General features: G+C 40.3%; 1 protein-coding gene across 2 annotated transcripts in view; it reads left to right on the forward strand.

Moving 5' to 3' along the window:
* Nucleotides 1-2,967: 2,967 nt before the first annotated feature.
* The window catches only part of LOC136373329 (serine/threonine-protein kinase 26), a 45,822-nt gene continuing 23,849 nt past the window's right edge, over nucleotides 2,968-24,940 (forward strand). For both annotated transcript variants that reach the window (XM_066338226.1, XM_066338227.1), the window contains exons 1-3: nucleotides 2,968-3,069; nucleotides 3,163-3,284; nucleotides 18,892-19,122. In XM_066338226.1, coding sequence (XP_066194323.1) covers nucleotides 3,243-3,284; nucleotides 18,892-19,122 — 273 coding nt within the window. In that variant the 5' untranslated portion in view covers nucleotides 2,968-3,069; nucleotides 3,163-3,242. The remainder of the gene's footprint in view (nucleotides 3,070-3,162; nucleotides 3,285-18,891; nucleotides 19,123-24,940) is intronic.

Below are 24,940 nucleotides of genomic sequence, written 5' to 3' on the forward strand. Positions count from 1 at the left end.
AAAATATATATAACATCAAGGCAAGGCTGAGATAAACAGTTAGCAGGAATCTGGAGAGAAAAATCAAGGTAATATATGGATACAAAGAGAAAAGCAAAGCCTCAGAACCAGAAGAGGGGCAGCAGGTCTGCAATGCAGCAGCAGCATGAAATAAAAATCATCCTATTTCATTTGTCAGGATTTTTTCAGGGCTCATGTTCTAAAGATTATTAAAAGGCAGAAGGAGAAGTGATTTATTTGAGCAGAATGAATCAGGCAGGATTCAGAAGTACCATGAGTGAATATTCATTCATTTATTTGCTGAACCACTGTACATAATTAGGAAAGCTTTTTGTCAGTAGAAATCCCCATTTCTTCCCAGACGTTTATTAATGGAAAACATTTTTGAATTTAAGTATAAGGTATAAACTTTCAGAAAATACTTACCTTAAACCTTCCATGCATTAAAATGAGCTCCAAGTAGGCTCATAAGTAACTTAGATGTATAACTATCACACAGAAGCCTTTTAAAGTCATGCTATTAAAAAGAAAAAAAAAAAAGGTGCAGAAGAAAGTAAATATTTTAGTAACAGTAAAGGCTTAACAAACTGGCAAGTTGGAAAAAAATATTCCACCATGATCCACAAGCCTGTCCTTAACAAACATTACTGTTTGTTTTTTGGTTCAAACCACGGTGAGTTAAGGATGGAAAGACTGCCTAACTTTGAAATTTTTGTCTTCAGCCTGTTTTAACACAATCTTACCTTAAACAGAGGTGTTTTGTGTTCCTTGCCACAGTGCAACATTCCTCTGAGTCCTGAGGGAGGAAGACTGCCTGCTGTCACATCCATTATGAAGGGACCTACACTCTCAGCAGGATAGCTCTGGTATGGCCAGCAATTCAACTCCTCCATCTTACCTTACTTTTTCTTGGATTTTAGACCTAGAAACCTATGAATTTGAGGGAAGCCCTCACATACCCATGAGGATATTTGTGATGGATCCATGTGATTTCTGTACTCTTGCTCAGAGGGCTGCCGGGAAGACCAGTGCCATGAAAGATGTCGATTTGAACTTTGCTTTAGTAACTGGCAAAACTTACGTGTATAGGAACATGAATCACACACACTGTTATTTTTCCCTCTCCAGGCCCTGGTAGAATGTTGGGGGCAGCCCACCTCACCAGGTGGTGAGGGACAGAGGTATGTGTTGGGACAGCCCTGCAGCAGCCTGTGCAGGTGGGGAGAGCTGGCCAAGGAGGGGGGAACCCTCCTGGTGAGCCAAAAAAGAGCCAACCACCCTGAACTGGGAGCTGAACCTCCAAAGATGAACTGGACCTGCTCTCACCACCTCCATCACAGCAGGCTGCCAGGAGCACCCCTGAGACAAGAAGACATCACCACTTTTGTCACAAAATCAAGTAAGCCCCATCAAATATTCCCTCAGTTATTTGTACCCTGTTACTACCCTGTGTCTCCGGGGCGCAGGAGCCAGGGGTACAGGGGTGATGGGATGTTGGCAGTGGGGCCAGGGAGCAGTGCTGTGACTGTGCAGGAGAGACCCCATGACAGCACCCGAGGGGTTGGCATTGCCACTGGTGAGGCCACAGAAGCCGCACCTTGAGTGCTGGGTCCAGTTCTGGGCCACTCATCTCAGAAAGGACATTGAGGTGGTGGACTGGGTCCAGAGAAGAGCAACAGAACTGGGTGAAGCATCTGGAGCACAAGTCTGATGAGAAGCTCTCGAGGGAGCTGAGGGTGTTTGGCCTGGAGAAGGACACTCAGGGAGGACCTTATCGCTCTGTACAACTCCCCGACAGGAGGCTGTAGCTAGCTGGATGTCGGGCTCTTCTCCCAGAAAACCAGCGACAGAACAAGGGGATAAGGTCTTAGCTGTGCCAGGGGAGGTTTAGGTTGAACATTAGAAAGAATTTCTTCACAGAGAGGGTGATTTAGATGTTGGAACAGGAAGCCCAGGGAGGTGGTGGAGTCACCATTCCTGGAGGTGTTTAAGGAAAGACTGAACATGGCACTCGGTGCTATGGTGTCAGGGTCCACAAACATATGCGGGAAACCTGATGGTTCATTTTAGGGATCTCAGAGCGCAAAAGACACAGCAGGGGACAACTCAGTTTACTCAATGAAAAATGCACTTTTATTTAGTGCCACCAAAATGCGATAGTGGGGAGAGAAATAAAGAATAGTAAGAAAAGATAGAGAAAGAGGGGAGGGGGATTATAGCTAGCAATGTGGAGGGACAAGTCCTCGAGGCCGAGATGCCTATAGACGTGATCTTCTCCAGTGGGGTGTACACGAAAGTGAGCAGGGATCTCCAGAGTTTTTATAGGTTGGTCAAGGCGGGAATCAAAGCGAGGGGCACAGAGCCGAAGTGGGAACCACCCGTGTTGAGGTTGGGTGCTCATGAACAAGCTGCACACCGTACATGTCCGTACTCTGGATGGACAGACCAGTTTGGGCAAGCAGCCTTGCCTCAGTCGACTGTGACCAGTTCCATTGTTCTTGCACTCCGTTCTCATGGAGATGCATACCAGTCCTCCGAGACTTGGCAAACGTTCCACCTCAGCCAGGCCAGGGCTCCTTTCAGAGTCTGGGGTCTGAGTCCTCAATCATTGGAGACAGTCGTGAGGCATATCACATCCTTGGACAGACTCTGACACATGGTCTGGTTGACAAGGTGGTGTTGGGCCATAGGTTGGACTCGAGGACCTCAGGTCTTTTCCAACCTAATTGTTGTTGATTCTGTGACAGCGCGGGCAGCCCAGGGGTCTCCGCGGCCCCTCCCTCCGCCGTGTCCCGGCCCGCCCGAGGAGGCGGGTGCCGTGACGCCAGGGCCGCGCGGCAGCTCCGCCCCGCGAGGCCGGAGCTGAGACGGAAGCAGCCACCATACAGCAGCCTCCGCCTGTAGCCGGAGCCCGATATGGCGCTCTGAGCCAGCCCCGGCCGCGCCGAGAGCCGCCACCCCGGGGAGCGGGGCATGGGCAGGGCCGCTGCGGGGAGCCCGGCGGGCAGGGGACAGCGGCGCTAGCGACCCCCGCCCGCCCTTCGCGCAGCGCAGCCCCGCGGCCGCGAGGTGAGGAGCTGGCGGCGGGCGGGGGCCGGCGGGGAGGGAAGGAGGGAGCGCGGCCCGCACTGAAGCCGCCTCCCCGCCGCTTTGTGCTTCCAGGCCCCGCCGCCGCCGCACAGGAGAAAGAGGCCAAGATCGGGGAGCAGCGGGCGGCGCCTGCCCGGCCGCCGCAGCCCGCCATGGCCCACTCGCCCGTGGCGGTGCAAGTGCCCGGCATGCAGGTGAGCTCCACACCGGGCCCAAAATGGAGGCGACGGCCCCGGCCCCGGCTCCGGAAGCGGCGCTTGCGGCCCGCACCGGGCGGAGCCGCCGCCGGGGCGCTGGGGGACGCGGGTGGGTCGCGTTCGGGCTGGGGAGAGGCCGGGCCGGCTGCCTCGCCGGGGGAGCGAGGGAGGCGGGGGGGAAGCAGGGGCTGCTCCGAGGTAACGGGATGTTATAGGCAAAATAGCCGAATTGTTTTATATAAAGAAATTTATTAAAGTCAACTCGGTTACAAAGAAATAAAAAGTCCACCACCAAACTAAATCAAAAAAATTGAAGACACCAAGCCCGGGAGTTGGCACCTGGTGAACGATGTCGGACCAGCGGACAGTCCTCCCCTTGTTCACAAGAAATTGCTGCTGGAGCTTAGATTTTTATACAGTTTTTGTGCCCTCAGGCTAGACCCAGGATGTAAATCTTTTCAGCCCGTCCGATACAGTGTTATCTTTTGCATTGCATAGTTATTTACTGAAGTCCTTTTGTCTTTCCCTCCGGCCCGGCGATGATGTCCAGGTGGCGTGGGTGTTTGGTCAGACAGCGATGATCGCTTCTTGCCTCGTTCCTTGTTATTTCGCCCTGTGCCTTCAAGTGCAAATGAAGTCTCCCCCCTTGGATCTGAACTTTGCTCTGTACCTTCAAATGCAAATGAAGTCTCTCCCTGAGTTTTAGGTTTTTCAGTCCGAATTTTACAAAAGGGGTGCTTCATATATCTACTATATTTAACTTTCAGCACTTTATATAAAATATTATTACAAGCATGAATTAATTCTTAGCCTCCCTCATAACAGGGAGGCTTCGGGCGCCACATACCTGCAACCCCGGCGGGGGAGAAGGGATTCCTCTCCCTGCCCCCTTTGTTCAGTGGTGGCCGCGCCGCATCCGCATCCAGGAGCACGTAAGAGCCTCTAAAACTGATTAAAGGCGAAGTGAAGTTAATCGCAGGGTGTGTGGGTGCGCTGTAAATGACATACCAGGCGCCCTGGCAGGCAGACCTGCTGCAGGACTTCCCCATCACCCTGGCGCTGGGCCTTGTAGTGCAGCTTCCCGGAGGACCTTGGGATTGATGGAAAGGTGGTATCTGCCAGGTCTGGTGGGGGGACAGAGCACTGGGGAACACGGTCTATCAGAAACCTGCACCTCTCCTCGCCTGGGAATGAGGCCTAGTGTCGTTTTTGTACGTTTATGTTACCTGCTTAGAAAACAAACAAGTTGGTATGTTACTGACTTTCATAGGAAAGGTGGAATACCTCTGACTCTTCATTCTTACTCCACTGGACAATCTAATACAAATTTGGCTAGAGATCTTTATCCATGTAAAGTAGTTGAGAACCCAGCTCATTTCAGTGTTGATTTTTGCTTGTCAGACACTGGCAGCCCAGTCAGTGTTTTGAGCATTCTTTTAACTTCTGGGATAGTCATACCTGTATAACATCGGAGTTTTTTTTCCATTTCAAATATTGTAGAAACCTTTATGATACATCTCTGTGTATGTGAGAGATACAGTAGAGAGTTCAGAAGACTTCATAACAGAAAGTTAATATATCTCTTGGTCAGGTAACTTTATGACTTTTAGAAAGTGTAAAATTGATGTATAAACAGTATTTATATATTAGTTTATGCCAGTTACAGTGCTATGGTTTATTTTAACTTTCTCATTTCTAATAATTTCCGGGCTTTCTGAAATCTGTTAAATTATGGTCATTCACTGACTTTGTTTCTATAAGAGGACACAAGCCACATTTTCTCAGCTTACTTGTTCCATTGTGTCAGAGTAACTGTTGCATTAGAACATTCTGAAGAAATTTTGTGATAAAAGAGTTAAAGGCTTTAATCTGAGCTTCTATATTTACAGCCTCTGGGCTTTCTAGTGTGTTTATATTTGGAAAACTTGTTTCAACATCCTAGTTTGCCAATTTCCTATTTTTATATCTGATTAATGTATTGCTGTCCTATTTTCTGTAACTGCCATCACAAAAGGACCTTGAGGTTATTTTTCTGTTTTTCCATTGTTATACAAATAAACTTTATCCTAATAGCATCCTTATCCCCACTAGTATTGTTATTAGTGTAACCCACAGCCCTTAACGTATATCAGTATGTTAAAAACATTTTTTTAAACTATTAGATAAATCCAGATGCATAGAATTAAAACATAAATTTTTCCTTGCTTATCTTTTTTTTTTTTTTTTTATGAAGATGATTACACAAGTCCTGAAACCCTCAGAATACAAAGAAATAGAATTTGGTGTGATGTTAATTTGCTCATCCTTCTTCTAGAAGAGTCATAATACAGAGTGTTTTAATTAAAAAAAAAACCCTAAAAGCAACACAACAATTGCATGGCAGTCTGAGGTAGAAGAGTTGTTTCCTTTGGGTTTTTTTAACCTGACTGGACTATTCAGTCAGGTTCATCTAAGTGATGGTAAAAGCGTGCCTGCTTTTGCTCAGTGTTAAAGTAAATGTATGATGATTGATTGAAGAAGAAATAAACAGGTTCTTCTGTGACACAAGATGTAATAGTTATGTTAAAACTCTCACTGTGGGAAAGTGTAATGTCAAACCTCTTGTTCTGTAATCTGTTGAGAGAAGGTTTTATTGAATATAACAGGTGGAAACTGAATTTGTCAGAGAATGTCACAAGCTTGAAGTTTTCAGCTTGTCATCTTAGGCTTTCCCTTATATTTGATTATACAGAAAATATCAAGAAAAATCCAGAAATAAACATTTTATGTCATTCACATACTCCAAAAGCAAGGCTTAAGACAGTTTATCACCAAAGTATATCAGAAGTTTTTTTGACTCTTAAGAGTTTTCATCTTATGAATAGTCAGGTCCCCTTAAAAAAAACCTCAAATATGGAAAATTACAGAAAATCACACAGAGTTATTTTGGTGGACTTGGAGTCTGACTTTAGTCCCCTGGCAGCAATGGCAGACCCAGAGGTAGTATTATCTGTTGCCCTTATGAGCAGCTACAGAGCCATTTGTTTATGTAGTGGTTACATTCTGTTTAACCTGTCTTGTGTCCCTAACAAAACCAAATTTTATACCTAACAATTCTTGCCTCTGCAAACAACTTCCTAAACACATTCATTTTCCTTGCTCCTTTGGAAAGGCTCCACTTGATGCAGTTATACAGTGTTAACTTAGCCCCAGCTGCTGAACTTCTAAGCCCATTCAGTAAAATCAAAGTACTCAGTGTATGTATGAGTGCCCTGAAGCTGAACATGATACCCCAAATTATGGCATTTTACACAGAATCCAAGATGAGATGGAAAATGGAAAGTATGGTGAGTGCAGTTAAGGTGTCCTGGTTACAGGAAGCACAGTTTGCAGTGAGCTTGATTGTCAGGTTTGAGGTTTTATTCAGTAATGTCACAGTAACTTTGTTCCTTGGGATAAAAATATTCAAACTAGTTCTTAGTCTGGAATGCTTTGAGATCTCACAGTGAGAAAGCTATTCACCAGCACTGTCTTCAAGGAATCCAGTTGAACTCTTCCAGAACATTTCTGGATACAGTTTGTGAGAGAGATGCTGTTGCCTGTGTTTTTGCCAGCCCAGGTGCTGAAAACAGCTGGAGTGAAGAAGGTGTCAGACTCCTTATTATTAGTCCTAAGTGCTTTTGTATTGCCCAGCAGACAGAGTACATAGTTCAGAGGGTTGTTTGTTTCAAGTGATCGGAACATTTTGAGGATGTCAGTCATTTGAGATTGATGTGTTTCTGATGAACTTATGTTCCTGGCAGCATCTCACACAATGCTCCAAAACTCTTTACAACTAAGAGGTTGGAAACTGTTCACTTGCAAGTGAGTAACAATTAACCTTTCTAAGGTGGACAGGGAAGCTACTTTTCAATATGTCAGCATTTAAATTTTCTGAACTAGTCTGTAAACTTGATGGAGCATCACTCAAGTAATAAATGCCTTTTTTAGCTGGTAGAGTTTTAATGTATAAACTTACCTTTTTCCTATTCTAATTTGTCATGCAAAACCTTAAGTTTGTGAAATACTAATTTATCAACTGATGGAAATATTGATTCTTCTCATTTGTATTTTTTGTTAGTATGTGTCTTTGGAACCTTGTTTGGGGCTTTATGTCCTATTATCTCTGCTATCCTACTCATCTAAACATTTTGTTTCCTTTCTCATGGCTTTGTTGATATCTCCTGATCCTGTATGACAGTAGTTTTGAGCACAGTCAGAAAGGTTGTTTAGAACTGCTCTCCATCTGTTTTGTTGGCATTCAGACTATCTTGCAATAAAGAACCTAACTTCCTCTAAAAGTAGAGCAGCCAGGAGGATGTGACCTGTCAAGCAGTGTACTCTGATTCACAATTGAAGGATTGCTTGATTAAATGAAAAGTTGGATGTCAGGGTGAGCTTTGGTCTCTGTGCTGCCAGTTAACAGAGTGGCTGTAGGGCACTGCTCACTGAATGGCCTGAGCCTGGCAGCTGGAGAGTCCCTCCCTGCAGGCTGCTCAGGGGCAGATCAGTTAATGCCTAGTTGGATGGGTAGAGAAAGATGAGAGGTAGTGTTTAATTTTGTAAGTGGTCCTTTTCATAGCCCTAGAAAAAAACCCACATTTTCTCTTACCTTAGTGCACATCTAGAAATGTGTGGTACCTAAAGCTAGTCTGGAAGTGTGTCAGATTTCTAGTAGACCTTATGCACTGAAGTTAAAAAAATATGGCTTTTGTTAAGAGCAACCAGTCTGTTACTGTAAAATACTTAAATGTTTAGAAAGTGCATGTTAGAGGAACTTAAACCTTTCAAGAAAGATCTATTCAAGGTTCTTTTAATTTATTCTTCTCTTAAGAACTGAGCTGTATCCAGATGCTTCTACAGTGAATTTGAAAAGGCTTTAAACTTTTACTATTTAGAAACATGTTTTACTTGAGGAAACTGGAAAGTCTAGCACTTGCAGGACACCAGGAGACTTCCACAGTGCCTAGAAAACTGATGTCTTATGATTAAGTTGATGTGGACTGTGGTGTTTTTTCCAGTTTCAGTTCCTTGATTGGTACTTTGAGCCACAGTGCAGGTAGACTGCAGGAAGACAGTATTTGAAGCCTTATGGAGAACAAGCCTCTTTTCTGCTTGAAGCAGATCTGCTTTAAAATATTTGTGGAATTCAACACTGCAGTTGTTCCTTTCCGGGTTGTGCAGGACCTACAAGCTCTATTGTATCTAATAGTAGATTGCTAAATCAGCTCAGGCTTTATTAGCTGAACTTGGTTCTTCCCTCTTATGCCTCATGGTAAGTTACTCTGATTACAAGAAAAGTGGGGCTCAGTCATCCTTGTACTATCTTACTAGTGTCAAAGGAGGAGAGTAGACAGAGCTCTGAAAAGTATTCGGTACATGGGAACTGTGCAGGTATAATCACCTGGAATTCACCAAATGCTTTTATCAGGGTTAAAAGAAAAAGTCCAGTCCTGTAGTAGTATTTTCTGTGCATATTTTACAGTTTTATAAGCACATTAAGTGCTTTGACTCGGAATTCTGAGGCAAATCAGCTGAAGCTGGAGAGAGCACATAAACCAATTCACCTTAATCTCTGTGCTGTTCTGTACCATCATACACTGTCAGTTTTGAGCAGAGAATAATATTCCCCCAAAGGTAAAAAAACATTACATCTGAAAACAGAGTTCTAACTTTTAAAAGTATATAATTGTTATTTTTATTCTGATTTTAACATAAAAATATATTTGCACTGGCTGTTTTTGAACTCCAGTGTCTCAGCTTTAGAAGTCTTGATCAGAGTTTTGTCTTACTTTTCTCCTTTTTCTCCAAAAGGAGAATGTATAGCAAGCAATAGCTCAGTAATATACTGCAATTTTTTTATTTAGGTACTTATTTTGAGGGGAGGAATGTTTCTTTATATATAGAAACTCAGTGGTACACCAGGAAGAATATATATGACTGAGTGTATTTCTGCGACAGCACTTGTCCTATGCGACCTGTGAAATGTATTGGTGAAGATAGACAAGAGTAGTAGCCTCAGTTTTCAGTGATTTCTAAAAGTGAAAGGCTGAATTTTAGAACCAGTAGTAAAAGTACCATTTGTTTTCTCTTTAGTGACTGTCTTCAGATTTAGAAGTCGTGAAATTTGGAAAATTATAAGAGACTATTTTTTGTCTTTCATTTATTCTTAGGGACTGAATTTAATAATTGTCAGAAGAGTTCGGAAATGGGTTTTGGGAAGATGAGGTTGGAGATTGTAGGGGAACATCTGTGGATGGCAGGGACAAGGTACTCTGCTGACCTGAGATATTCTAGAACACATGGTTTTATTGCAAGGCTTGTGGGTAAAAGGGCCTTGCCTTCAGCCACCAGCCTCGGCTGAAGGGAAGTCCCAAAGAGAGAGGGAGAAAGAACAGGAGGGTATGAGCTAAGGGAGAAGGGAGCGAGAGAGCAAGGTGGCAGGGGTCAGAGCGCAGGGAGAAGAGAGCAGGGGTAAGAGAGCAAGAGAGAGCAAGAGTAGAGGGAAGAGGAGGAGAGGTAAGAGCGGGGGAAAAAGGACAGGGGTAAGAGATAAGAGGTAAGAGAACGAGGTCCTTGTTACAATACATTATATCTCCTTTTGTGATGAATATTCTAATTTACAGTGACCAACCAATACAAGACACAAAATCCTATAGAATCTACATACAGCCTATAAGAACTACTACATTACCATACTGTGTTATATTTTAAACTCTAAAAGCTACTCTTTAGACTTTTCTCTTTTGCTACATTGACCTTTGGATCCCTCAGCCAGCAGAAAGGGATTGTTCAATCAAAAGGGATTCTCCTTCAGCTGGCTAGACCATTGTTTTCAGGTTCTATAGTAACTAAGACTCGGTATCCTACAACTCAAAGTAAGCTTTCATTTCTATTTCGATTATAGGTTTCATATTTTCAGAATCTTTTGCTAAGCAAACATATTTATAAGGTTTCCCTGATTCATCTTCCCCAACAGGAGATGAACAGTACAAAGTTGGTTTTGAAATGCTTCTGTGACAAATATTTTTTGTCATGGTGTATTGTCTGCTCGTATGTTGTCTTTGAAGAAATAAAGAGTTGGTATCTATTGTGTCAGGAGTCACTGTTCCAAATCCTGCTATTTCTTTCTTACAATAATTTGAAATAAAATTCCTTCCTAATACTGCCTCACCAGTATTTACTTTATTTAAAGAACTGTCATTTGTTCTTTAAATTTGAACTTCTTGCAGTTCTTCTGGAACATGTCTGTTCTGCTGATTAGATGAGGATCACTGGGCACACTCCTTAGCTCTGAAGGAGAAGCTTAAATCTCTTGGGAAGGGTGCCCACCTGGTGATATTCACTGAAATATCCTCTGCCAGAGGATTGCTAGCTAAATAGATCTGGCAAAAAGAACTGAATCAGAGAAACTATTAATACAGGTACTGACAAGGTAGCAGTAGTTTGCTATTCTCATTCTTCTTCATTTTGTGCATGTTTTTGCAGAGATGGGCTATATTGATTAGGTCCATAGCTCAGGAAAGAGCATGGCTTCAACTTAGTTCCTTCTTCATAAGGAAAACTTTGAAGAATTGCACAGAACTGCAGTTTTTGGAAGTGTGTAGCCAAGTTCGTGTTGCTGATGTCTGGATTTGAATGGTCCTGATTGAGGCAGCATATCTAAAAAAGCTTTGTGACAAGGTCTGTCATGGTTCTGCATGAATTCTCACTGCATCAGTGAAGGAAAAAAAGGAATGAGAAATGTGCAGAAATCTGCAGGTTTCACATTTGAGCCTTGGAAGGGGGAGTCTGAGAGCCCAGAGTGGCTTCTATGTTTACATGAACCAGAATTCAAGAACCACGTCTTCAGTCCTGGAGAATGGGGTTTTTTTCCTGTTTCCTCCTGCTCCCCAGCCTTTTGCAGGCTTTCCTCTCAACTGGGTACTGTTATATGTTTTGAATATCTAAATTATGTTGACTGGATGAGGATCAGAGGGGTGTCTATACTTTGCTAGATGTCAAGTTGTGTTTCAGTGGAGACTTCTGTGTTGGGAGCTGAATGCAGAATAATAAAAACAGTGTACAGCTTGAAGTGACCATGAGTGTTGTAGCATGCCTAAATGTAAAACACTGAGTAAAAAAGATTGAATTTCTACTGATGTAGATCAGTTAAAAACAGAGAATTATGAGGGGAGCAAAATGTTCTTGTTGTTGATCTCTCACCTAGGAAGGTATCATCTGACAGCTGATCACAGCAAGAACATTTTTACATTCCTGTACAGCTTTATTCTAGCCTAGTTGGCAAGAAGAATCTGTTTCTTTTTTTTTCTCCAGGGTGTTTCTTTTCCTCCCCCTCCCTCTTCCCCTTGCCTTTTATGTAATGAGATGCTTTGCCATGCTATGAATAAGCTGCAAATTAATTGAAAAAGGAGTTTCCTGAAAGGGGCAGATTGGTTCTGGCAGCAGAAGTTTCTTTCTTTGTAGCTCATTTTGGAGTTGTATTTCTGGTTTTTCGTTGTGTGCTTTTCGTAGCTTCAGGTCCAGTATCATCAATATGATCAAGGGCCAGTGTTCAAGAAGAGAGTACAGCTTTCAAGCTTGTGGTCCTCTAGCCTTGGGGAGAGGACAGAAACATAGGATTCTAGTAGACTGGTATTTGCCTTCCTTTCTCCAAATGGTCCCTCCCCAAATAAATGGTGATACTCTATAAGTATGGGGTCCCACTTAGGGTTCATTGCAGGCAGTCACTATGCCTGGAGACTTATCTGTGGTAACTAAACTTGTGGCCTGCTCTTTAACCCACCCACACTGTGGTTTAGAGCCATCCTTTTCAACTAGCATGTTTGTGCCTCACTTTAGTTTTGTTTGGCCTGAAAATAAGTCATGACTTCTTCAGTGGAGAGATTTAGCAAAAGTACTAATGTGTGTCATACTTGAGGTCTTTTTACTACTTTTTAGTTTGTGAATTGGCAAGTTAAAAACTTGGATTTTGTTGTTATTTGTGTTCTAGCTGGCTTGTAGTATAATTCTAATCTTATTTACAGGAGGAAGGTCTGTGTATCAAGTCCTAACTTATACAGAAGAAATGCTAAAATGGCTTTTAGAGTGAGAAGGCCTGTCAAATTTATGTAGCAGTTGCCACTTAGCTGTATTTAAATATTAGGAAAATGATTGAACTGCTGTAATGATATAGGTTATTGCTGGCAGAGTTCTGACATGGTTCCTTTAAATGGGTGTGGCAAGAATAAAAAAAATTGTTTGTGTACTGATAAGTAGGCTGGTGCTGAAAGGAAAGGCACACTGCTAAAAGTAGGCTGCAGCCCATAAATGGTTATTTTTCCATATTCCTACTTGATGTGGCCTTTGAAATCTCTCTGCAGAGTATGTTTTTCAAAGCACTTCTTAAAATGGAGAGATTACAAGTGTTCTTTAGCAATGAAAAATTGCAGTAGTCCTTTATGTTCTGACTTCTGGTTCAGGTTAGTTCATTGAGGTGGGTAAGTTACTCATTCAGCAGTCACTTGTCCTGCACTGTTCAACAGAGAAGATAAAAGTTGTTGTGAAAGATCAGTTTGTTGAACTCTTAATAAATGCAGAACAGAGTTAGTTGAAATGCTGAGACACCAGAACCTGTTGATGTCTTGAACTGATTTCTATCTCCATTTCAATCCTGAAATTTGTGCTTCTAGCTGGAAAACATTCAGCCACTCACATTTTTTTCAAATCATAGTAAAGACTCAGTCATGTAATTTGTGTGTCCCCTCCACCTTAATTTCTCTGATTTTTTAATAGGCTATGCTCCTCAGAGATGTGAACAGACTGGAGATTATGCAGCTGTATGCAGTGGTTTGAGGATGTTTGAAAAATATACTAGGTAATTAAAAGGTATTGATACATAGAAGCCAAGTGGGACTCCATTTGAACTGTAGGATGTGCAAGATATCAGTTATAGAGAAACTCACTGTCATGGGAAATTTCTCTTTGTTTCCTTTCCTCAGTGCAGATTACTCTTTATAAATAATTGGTGTAAATTTTTTAAATTACCATTGTGTCAAAGAGCTAATGTTTGGGACATATGGTATTAGTCTTTTTTTTGTGCTTATTTATGCTTTTTCCTAAGCTGCTTTATGTTATGTGAAAGAAAAGCTAAGAATAGAGGAAGTTACTTCAGTGGTTTCCATTTTCAGCATAACATACAATTGACAGCTCACATCTGCCACAGGTCAGAGATGGTTTGAATATGAAGGTAACCCTTGTCTTGAATGTCAGCAGGTTCAGTTTTCTTATTCTTTTTAAGTAATAATGGATCTGTACCTGTGCCTTCATTAACTTCAAAGTATTTAAATTTTTATGTATACACACACACACACATGCCTATGTCACTTTTTCTGTGAGTAACTTTCCTTATGCAGGTAAAATATGAAAAAATATAGAATTTATGTAAATAAATATTGTTACATGAATTAATACTCATGGTGTATAATTAGTGTGTGTGTATATATATATATAAAATATCTGAAACTACATGCAGATAGTGTATGAGAAGAGATGAAGAATGTATCTGTTGGTTAAGACATTACTCTTAAGAAGTACTGTAGCCTATCAGGTTTGTCAATCTTACTCCCTCTTAATTTTATTTTTGGGGGGTCTGAACAGAAGAAAAATTTAAGAGGTACTTCATTATCTGAGAATAGGTAAATGCCTGCAAATGGAATTGCTTGTAATGACAGTCTTTTAAACACAGATAATTCTGATGGCTTCCAAAGATACCAGGACCTGTTACACTGCCATAGTAGTGGTTGCTTGAAAAACATGAGTAAACGCTCTATGGTCTTCTCTTGCCAAACTTTTATAAAATCCTTTGAACTAATTATTATATCTTTATTTAATGTATATTTGGATAATGTAGGTGTAAGTGTATGTGAGCTGCTCTGTAGCAGTGCTACAATTCTAAGGGAACTTCTGTTCCAGATAAAGCCTGGGAGATGCTTGAAAGTCCTCATAGTGTAACAGCATTTCTCAGTCAGGTTTTAGAAATACTGTTAAGACAAGAGGCTGTTCTCATACTGACAGACTACTTAAAAGAATTTTCACAAGACTGTTAAAATAGTTGCTTTAGGAATCCTAGAGGATGTTAGGTGCTTGATTTTGTTAGAATCAAAGCATTAGTTCAGTCTGTCTGAGATTCTTTGAAGTTTTGTTTTTTCATTCAATTGTATTCAGTACCTTTGAATGAAATTCATTAATGAACGTTTTCAGAAGACCTGTTTCTGTAAAAGAGCTGTCCTGCACCTACAGATCTGGACACAGCCTGACATACTGTTTCTTCTAATTTGGTCTATGTTATTAGATTTCTGTATAATCTTGGAGGTTACATATTCAGTATGTTTTAAGTTTGTTTTAAAGGAAGAATTCAGAATTTGAAGAACAGGTACATGACAGGGTCAAAGGTGAAAAGGTGAGTCACCAAGTCAGTCTTGTACCAGAACACAGCCAGGACATTGCTTCAGAAACGTGTTTATTGGAATCAAAGGAAAGAAGTTATATAAGCCAGATTGACAAAATGCTTGACACAACAACTGGCAAAAATTATGTTTAAAAAAAAAAAAGAAGTATGCTGGCAAAAATGATGCTGTAGTGTTTTTTATTTGGGCCTTCTGAGCAGGTGGTCGGACTGGATGACCTCCTGAGGTCTTTTTGGAGCCAGATTGTGTGACTTTCTGTGTGCACATACAGATGTGTATAAACACATACAGTGATGGCACAAGACTGAATAATAGAGGCAGAGATTTCCTAAAGGCCCCAGGCTGTGTGGTTGTGCTGGGCTGGTGAAATGGTGTACTTGGAAGCAGTGCAGAGGGCTTGTGTTGTCACGCTTATGCTGGTGCTTAGTCACACTGGCGGGACTGGAGCTGGCATGTGCGTATGCCTGTGCTTGTCATACTTGTTGCTGCTTTTGTCTGTGGAACTGGGCTTAGGGAGGGAAAGAGCAAGACATTCTCTGCCTGATTTATCCACTTAGAGGTATTATCTTTGGAAAGGTGATGATGGAGTCCATATACTGTCTATTCTGTTGTTACCATCTGCTGCCCAACAAACATGGCTTCCCATGGGAACCAGTATTTATTTAAAAAAAGGAATACCAGTTATTCATGCAGGCGTCTTTCAAAGCTTTTTTTCATTTCAGTGAAAGATCTGTGAAACAAGGAATAACAATGGGTGTTTTTGTTCAGGAGTGTTAATAGTGTTAAAAAAATTAATTTCTACCATATTAGAAGTTTAGCTGGCAGCTGTGTTGCAGAAATTTACTGGTATGTATTGAGGGTGTGTATACACATATACATTTCTATTTATATAAAATATATCTCCATCCTTTTCTATACATTTGTTTATGGAGCAGTCTTTTAAAGTTTTGTTTTGTTTTCATTAGTTAAAGAAAAACATTCCTGTAGAACAGTTGGCTGAGAGACAAGGAAATTAAGAAAGGTAAAAGCAAATCTGTTTCAAAATGCAGTCTTTGTTCTCAGGCCATGTTTTAAGTTATGTAGTGTTATAAGTTTGAAGTCTTTCCAAAGGACATTATCTCAATATTAGCTGTAGTTGGTTGGAAATATTTGTCTTTATCCCGGAGTGTCCTACAGTCCCTTGTCAGCCTCGGTGAGTAACAGAAGCTGTAAAGCTGACTTTGCTTGCTGTGAGAGGATTTTCTGAGAATAGAAAGATGTGACTGTTTCCTCAAGTAGTCTCACACAGTTTGTTCTCCTCTGATGCCCCTCTGTTCCACCTCCTCCTCCCAGGGATGTACACAGAGTTCTGCAGCATTGGGAAGTCCAACCATGACTGATCTCTCCCTGTACTCCAGCACACACACAATGGCATCAGGAGTTGTTGGAAGATAAAATTGCCTTTAAAGCTCTGATTCACCTGAAGTAGCTTGGGGGAGAGAATTTGTAGGCCTGATTTGTTCTGTTGATAGTGGTTAAGTGGGTGTATAGGATGGAGTGATGTGCTTTTCTGCTGAGGAGCCCAGAGGAGTTTTCTGCTTAAGGTTTCTCCCCCAGCAAAATCCAAGTGTTGCCCTTTGAGGTGATCAGACATTTGTGAAAGGCTGGATTAGCTGAGTATGTCTGTGATTAAATTGCTTTTCTTTTATCTGACTAGAAGTGTTTAACAGGTTTAGTCTCAAATCAACAATACCTATTAGTATGAATGACTCCTGAAATCCCAGATTCCAAGTATGTCTTGAATTGAAGGTAGTTTTTGTGAAGACAAGTATTTAAACACCAATAAAAAGTTTTGCCAGTCATCTTCCTTGTTTATTGGAAGTGTGTGTCTCTGTTTATTGTAAATGGAGAACTATCAGTTAATTATTCCTTATTGTAACTAATGCAGTTGAGAAACCATTCCTGGCTAGAGGACGGTTTCCCATCTTACCTGGCAGCAGGGAAAGGCTGGGTGGCAATTGCTGCTGCTTTTACCACACCTGTCCCTACAATAATTTTTTTGAGCACCCCTGGAAATAGATTTTAAATTCAGATTTAAAAAAAAATGTTCTTTTAGTCTTAGCAATGAAATGATGGCAGGAGCTGATGCAGTAGTGCATGGCAATGCATTTGTCTTTGGACAGTCTGAAGATTTACTGGTGTTCTGGGACTATTTTAACTAAAAACTTTATGAGCACCTGAAACCTTCAGTCATTTTCTTTCCTAATATAATGATATTAGTTCTCCCAGGTTTCAAACCAAATAGATCTTTTTTTTTCCCTTTGATTGTGTATTTGTTCATCTTTTAGGTCTTCCACTGTCTCTATCAACAGAAGTTATCAACAAGTTTTTTGCTTAACTATTTCTAGGAATTGTTTTTAATGGAGCAGAGTAGCAATGAGCTCATTACAGACAAAGGGGAAACTCCTCATTTCTGTTGTAATGTGCTGCTCAGGTGTGTCTTGGCTGTTTGCAAAATCTAGAAATCTTACCTCCACAGATCACTAAGAATCTGCTGTACTAATTCATGTTCCCTCCTCTTGTGATAGCAGAAATAACAGCTTGGTATATATGAGCAGTGAACTGATTCAGCTCAAAATAAACCTGGCAAATCATATGGTTAACTCTTAGCTAAATCAGTTTCCTGATGAATTTCACTGTATTGTGGAATAAATTCTGGTTCTGGTCAAAGGGAAGAAGCAACAATAGGGACCCACATGTAAGAAAATGGGATTGTCCATTTTGGACTAGCTTAAAGTACTAATGTATTTTTTTCCCAGTAAAAATTTTCTCATGAATTTGCAGGAACACCAATGTAAAGTTATTTTCTGGAGTTTCATGTTGATACTTGAGTATTTGGTTGTGTAGGGTAATCTGTGCTTTAGGTTAAATGTCTGCTTTCATCAAACCTGCCACTTCTTTTGCTGGTTTTGACTTTTGGAATGTGAGAAAGATGCAGAGCAAAGCATCTCTTCCATATTTTCAAAACTTTTTACTGAGTTAGATAGCTTTTTTCAGGCAGGGATGTTTCTTTATTCAGCACTGATTTGTGCAGTCAGTTGCCCAGTTCTGATAGCAGTAAGGCATTTAATTCTGTTGATCTGCAAAGCACGGGCTGTTCTGTTCTTTTGGTGTGTCTGTCTGACCTCTTCAAAGCATTTCTCTGTAAATTTTTGTACTCTGGTCTGAAGTTCTGTGTTCTTAAACTGTGGAGTGTGTCATCCATGTCCTTCAAAAACCAGTGCTCTGATGTTTGGATATGCAAGGTTCTCTCAGCAGCCACAATGGCATGCTTTACCTTGATGGGAAAATGAGAATTAGCTTCCTTTTTTTTGCCCTCCTGACTACTCGAGTGAAGCTAAGAAATTTAAAATATTTTTATAATAACCAGTCTGGTGATTTTAAGAGTTGTTGTTCAGCAGAGATTCCAAACCAGCAGTGTCCTCAGCAGTGCTCTGCTCCCCTCTGTAAGGCATGTGTGGTGATACCAGCCAGTTTCGATCAGTGCTGTGGGTTCAGTACTCCGTGACAGCTTCTTATTCCTTTGCTAAGCACATCTCAGTCCCTTTGGCTCATCTTTCCTGTCAGCACTTTTAACTGCCCTGAAGACACCTGGTCTTACCTGATCTTGGACTCTGGCAGTTGTGCCATCCTCTCCCAAGCATTCCTTGCTGTGTTAGGTGATGGGGAGCTGTGCCTGCCCCAGGCTCTTGGCCAGGTGGGAAGCCCAGCCTTTTCTGCCTGGGTGATGTCGTTGGTGGTCCTGTGCCAGTAATTGCATTCCCCAGTCTTCTGAATTACTGCACAGACAGGATTAATGTTAAGAACAGCTCTGTTCTTTTGTTTTAAAGGGTTGTTATGTGAGGAAGTGAAATGAGGTTTGTACCTGACTCCCTCCCTAGTAAGGCTCACTTACCTTTGACAGAATTGCATAATGTATGTTCTGTAACTAATAGCTGAATTAGAAGTTAGTGTGTAGGAAATAAATTTACCTGATGCAGCCCTTCTTGTCATGATAAATCTGGATGACGTGATTCTTGGGGAGTAATGAGGGCTAATAAATTGGAAGTAAATTAGGCAACTTATGTGTCTTTTTTCCCTTCTTTTTTTTATTTTTCTAGAACCACAGAGCAGACCCAGAAGAACTATTCACAAAATTGGAACGCATTGGGAAAGGCTCCTTTGGTGAGGTCTTCAAAGGAATTGATAATCGGACACAGCAAGTGGTTGCCATAAAAATCATAGACCTCGAGGAAGCAGAAGATGAAATAGAAGATATACAGCAAGAGATAACTGTTTTAAGTCAATGTGATAGTCCTTATGTAACAAAATACTATGGATCATATTTAAAGGTAATGTATAATATTGCACAAAGATTTGCTAGAATACTGCTAGGAAAATAATCTAAAATTAAGGAAGATTTATCATGCCAACCTGGCATTTTTAGTAGATTTTTATTTTTCTTTGAACAGAGTTTTTCACTTCATTTTTCTCTTTTTGCTGCTTGCTCTTTGGGGCTGGGATTTGCACAAAATGGCTACAGAATTAACAGAGTTGATAAAGGATTCTTTTTGCCATTGCTTTTGGACCTTGGGTTTCTCTCCTCCCTCCACAATACCTAGCACAATTTTGTGGCCTTTCTGAGCAAGAGAAATATACCTTCATAGTTACAGAAACAAAAGCTGTTCCTAGTGTGTAAAGAAAACCTGCACCATGTAAAATGTGTTGGCAGTTATGCAGCTTAGTAGGCCTGAGACAAAGTAACACTGACATCAGCAGAGTTATGTAACAACTGTGTGAAATGTTATCTAAGGCATAATTTAACAAACAAAATTGAAAACCTACAGAAAACCAAAATGTTGAGTAAAACTTTTTACCTTAAATAATGTTTAAATGTTTTGTGCTGCTGACATATTTTAGGTGACTTTTAAAAAATCCCTGAAACCATTTAATGTAAATTTAAGTTTTAGAGATAGTTCAAAGTATATTAAGTATCTGGGATGGTTTGTTTGCTTCAGTTCAGGAGATTTTTCTGATTGGTTTTGTTTTTTAGTGCTTGGTCTTCCTCTCAGCATTTCTGATTTCTTAAGATGTAGTGGGATTTTCTACATTTTAAAGACATTTCTGAAAAGTGTTCTCTGTGTCACGCTTGTGCTGTATCTTTCAGTAATACGTAAAAGAATTTGCAGAATTCATTTAGTAATATTTGTAGAATTTGGTTTTTTTCCATTTAAATTGCAAAAGTATTCAATCTTTTATATTTTAAAGCTAAGTGGGCAAGTTATTTTTCCAATATTTCCAGTATATTTCATATACTCCAAATACTAACTTCTCATTTTGGCTAATGTAAGACAGCTGTAGTGGCTTCGCTGTTTACTGTGAGTTCTTCACACCCAAGTAAACATACAAATTGTAATTGATAACCCATTTTTGCTTCTCTTTATTGGGCTCAATCAGTGGGATTTTTGTTTTGTTTGTGAATAAGTAATAAATGTCTGAGAAGTAGGATTTACTTTTCACCATCACAGCATATTAGAACAAGCAGGTTCGTCTCAAGACAACTTTGAATTCATTTAGTAAGGTTCCCCTGGAGCAGTGCACAAATGGTACTGCAGATCCAGACACGATCAGTCTTTTTTACGGTCCTTTATTTTCTGTGATGAACTAAGTCCTAAATTCTATTCTCCTGAATATCCATAATTTCAACTTTGTGCTGTAAAAGCCCAGTTGTTTGCCCTGAAGTACAAACAGGTCAAAGTAAGTCTTGAAAACTGTTTTTACTTGGAAGTGGTTTTGCTTGGAAAAGTGTTTAGTGAAATCTCAGAACTAAACAGTAATTGCAGCAGCTATAAATGGAGGAATTAAACTTTGATTGTGTGGGGATTTGTTTTGTTTGTTCTTTTTCTCAGAGGTGGGGAGTGGAGAAGGCTATATATGTTATGGATTGAATAGGGAAAGAAAATAGTCTTTTCATTATTTACAGCAATATAGATATGGAAAGTAAAGTGTAGTTATTCTATTAGTGCTATACAACTATTAAATTCTGCTTAGGTTTTTTTTTGTTGTTGTTTTTAAACAATCCTTGGTAAATGTAGGATCATGTTAATGCTGCAGTACTCTCCTCACCACTATGTGAGTTCTTTCCATTTCTGTTCTAAATGGATAAATTCTGAAAGATTAATGCTGATTTCTTGTTTACTTTTCACATTTATACAGTTTTTGGGAAAGGGATATTTCTGTGCATGGAGTTTGGGGAGGTGTTTGTGGAATTTTGGTTACTTTCTCATTCCTTTAAGAAATTCCTCTTAACACACAAAAAAAACCCCTAAAAAGTTGTTCACAGAAATGTTTTCCATCCCAGAGTAGCATGATAGGTAATTCTGCTGCTTGCTAGTCCCCAAGTAAATGAATAAAAATGTCCAAAAATAAATTATTACCTTTAATTCTGTAATTAAATATAAATAAAGCAACTTTTTAAGTAGTATATTCTGTCTAAATTGTTCTTAGACTAGATTAATCCCTGGTTGCTAGTTCAAGATCTTTGAGCTTGAGACTCCTCAGGGGAAAGAGGGTATTGGCTTTGTTCAGTGTGCAAAGAATCTTTTATTCTGCCTTTTCATTTTAGTAATAGCAGGTATTTTGAGAATCGTGTCTGTCTACTTTTGTTTGTTTGTTTGTTTGTTTGTTTTACTTAATTGCTCTAGCTGTTAACTTTTTGTTAGCTATTTCTTGGAGAATGGCTGTCAGCCGAATTGTTAAGCTGTGTAGTACTTCATTTAGGATTTAATTTTTCTATACCCTGTAAGTATCTCTTTGAAACAATGAAATGGGTTCAGTTGTGTATCAAATGACTGTATAATTAAAGGTTAAATATTATTGAGGGTAAATTCTGAAAAATAAGACCTCTCATTTCTTATAAAGCTAAGTCCTAGGCTGCAGAGATCAGAAACAGTTTGGCATGGATATAACTGGTGTGAAGTTCACATTCACAGTGGTCCCATATGTTTATGCCTGGATACTTCAATTTATATATAAAGATCACTGAAAAATTCCTAGTAATACTTTTTAAGATAATGGTTAAAAAGAGCATAAGCATAAGGTAAATAGAAGGTATTTCAAAATTTAAGATACTTTTTTTTTTCTTTGCATCTTTATTGACAGGCAAACAAAACAGTTGAGCCATTGTACTGTGTTTCAGATCATGCTTTATGGACTAGAAATAGTTTACTAAAGTGTGTTAATCTTACATGTAGCTCTCTCTGAAGGTGTGGAAATGCCATTAGAAATGTTTGTAGTTTTACACTGTTCAAAGAGACAGTATTTTCCTGACTTAATACCAAAGCAAACACTCAGTGCAAAGGCATTCAGATTGCCTACAGCACTTACTGATATTTCTCTAGTTCAGTAATCTAGATCTGTCTTAAATCTTTAAATTTTATAGTTTCTACTTTGAAGAAATCACAACTGAGATGATGTGTTGGCTTCACGTTTATCATGTAAGGCTCAGTTCATCCAATTGAACTGTAATGGAACATCTTCTGTTGTAACTTACTCTTTTTTAATCAATTTTAACTAAGCTTTGAGTAAGCAGATTGTTCTTGGCATCATTTTGTAGGTTTTGAGTTTTCCCTCCAGCAAGATAGTTGATAGCTAAAAGTTGTTACAACTAAAACATAGAAGAAGATATGTAATTGTGAGGGAGTTCTAGTTGCAAACATTTCAGATGAGAGATTTTATTTTTGTTCCAATGATTAGGCCTGTTCTACATATTTTGTATCTTGACAGTTTCTTTGCACTTCAGGATGCAAGGGCAGCCTTGTGGCTGATGGAGATGGAGTGGCCCAGTCCCAGGGAGCCTGGGGCTTGCCAGGTGCCCCTGCTGCTGAAAGGCAGAAGGGAAGTGTCTTTATTTTAATTACTTGACTTACTAACTTGTGACATTCTGCAGCCTAGCTGTTCATTAGCTACAGCTTGTATATCCAACTTGTAAATGTGATTTTAAAAGTATGGACAGTCCCTTAATAGTTTTCCTAGCAGTGCAATGTTACTTGTCTGTTATCAGGTATTTTAGTCTTGAAAAACCTTATCATTGGTACAAGATGGCAAGGTCTGCTTCCTTGAGGTTCTTGTGGTAAAGCTGATGCCAGTTTTTAGTTATTGTGACCCAAAAAGGTACAAAAGCCCCATATCATGGTAATGTGGGATATCTTGAAGTTCAAATGGGAGTTTCCCATTGAATTAACCTTAAAGCTTAGGTATTAGTAATTTTTTCCTAAGTTTTCATTCGGTGTCTGGCAAGATTAATAGTGTTTTCTAAACATATTGGTAGGTGATGTGCAAGCATATATACAGTCAAAGAACGCACCTTAATAAACACATCTGTGTACAATAATAAAATGTTTTACCTTTATATCACGGCATTCACTAATGTGTGTAGAATCATATAGGCTTCAGCTGTATTGCAACTTTTGTGGCTGTAAGATAATTTAAGTCCTGATGGAGTTATTTGTAGAAGGTCAGGATCTAAATTTGTCTCCTCATCCCCTATTGCACTTTGACTGCAATTAACATATCAATTAATAAACCATTGGGTGTCGAGGGTCCCCTTGATAAGTTAGGTTAGATAGCTGAAATGAGTGTTTTCCTCCAGCCTAATGCCTTGATAAAATGCATTACTCCCCTACCAGTTCAGGCAAGAAAGAGATTAAAAGTATTAAAAGTTACTGTAGTTCTGGCATGTTCTGGTTACACAAATTTGGAAAGTGCACTTGATGAAGTGCTTAAGCTGGACTTTCCAACAGTACCATAGAGATAAATCTCTTGATGACTGGAATTCCATTACTGTTTTCTCTATTTGTGCCATTTAGACCAAGGTTTTAAGTATCTAACCTTGTAACTATTACAGCCACTGGAGCTTGCTCTTTTCTTTTGCAATTAAAACAAAACTGAAGTTATTCTTAGCTTTTCAAATTCAAATATGGAGAAATCCTACAGTAACATCCAGAGACTTCCATCAGAATTGTGTAGCACTTTGTGCAGCAAAGCTTTGAGACAATCTAGAGATACTGGTTGTTCTGCCCTGTCTATTTATACTTGGTTAACAGAAAATAGCTAGGAAAATGGTTGTTCATGCCTGGCTAGAAAATATCCACACCTGTAGCGGCATGGAATGGATGGTGAGATGCCGCTACCCTCCTGAAAGCATCTCTTCAGGAAGCCACTCGGGTGAGCACATGAGCAGTCACTCAAGTCCACACACACATCCCATGGCTAGCTCAGCGAATGAAAGGCAGGAAGGGTCTTCTGTATAGAGTTCCAGCAGGGTTTATTGCAGCCACACACCAAAGGGATCCAGGGACAAAAGACAAAGTTCAATGGAGTGTCCAAGGTTAAGTATGGGGGTCAGGAGCCAATGATCTGAGGGCAAAGGGCAACAACCAATAGGGAATATGAGGGCGGACAATCAGTGCTACAAAAACCAATGGAGAAACAGGGAAAGGAGAACCCTCTAGAACTGGGACATATATCAACAATAGAGGTGGGCAAGGCCAGCAGGCCAATGGGAAAAGCAAAACTGAGATAGATTAACATAGTGCGGCAGAGCACCATGGGGGGAAGCCTTTTTCTCTCACCCTAAGTGATGAAGCATTCTCGAAGCCTATGGTAGATTCCTCCAGGGCATTGCCCTGGAAGTTCCCCTGATAGGCTCAAGGGATTCCAAAACTCCCCTGTTTTGTTTTATTAAAAAAGCTTCCCCAATGGATTTCTGCAGACACTTTACCAAACAGGGAAACATAAGTAGAACAATAAAAACGATGATTACAACCCACAGAATCCCTTTAACAAAAGATGAAACTCATCCTATCAACCCCCATCGTCCAAAAAGTTCATTGACCCAGTCTGGGTTCTTTTCCGCCTTCAAGTCTTTTACTTGCACCCTCAGCTTCTAGATGTTTGCATGGATAGATTCTGAGTGCGAAGAAAGGTTGAAGCAGCACATCCCTTCAAAGTCCTGGCAGCCATGTCCATGGGTAAGCAGTAAAAAGTCTATTGCCGCTGGGTTTTGCAGTGTTGCCTGCCTGGTTGTCTCAGTGTCATTAAGCAGGCACTGAGTGCAACAGAGGTAGCATTGGCCTGCTTACGAAGCCAACGCCCCGGGTGAGAAAGCTC

This window comes from Sylvia atricapilla, chromosome W, assembly GCF_009819655.1.
Source record: "Sylvia atricapilla isolate bSylAtr1 chromosome W, bSylAtr1.pri, whole genome shotgun sequence".
In the NCBI taxonomy this organism is placed as follows: Eukaryota; Metazoa; Chordata; class Aves; order Passeriformes; family Sylviidae; genus Sylvia; species Sylvia atricapilla.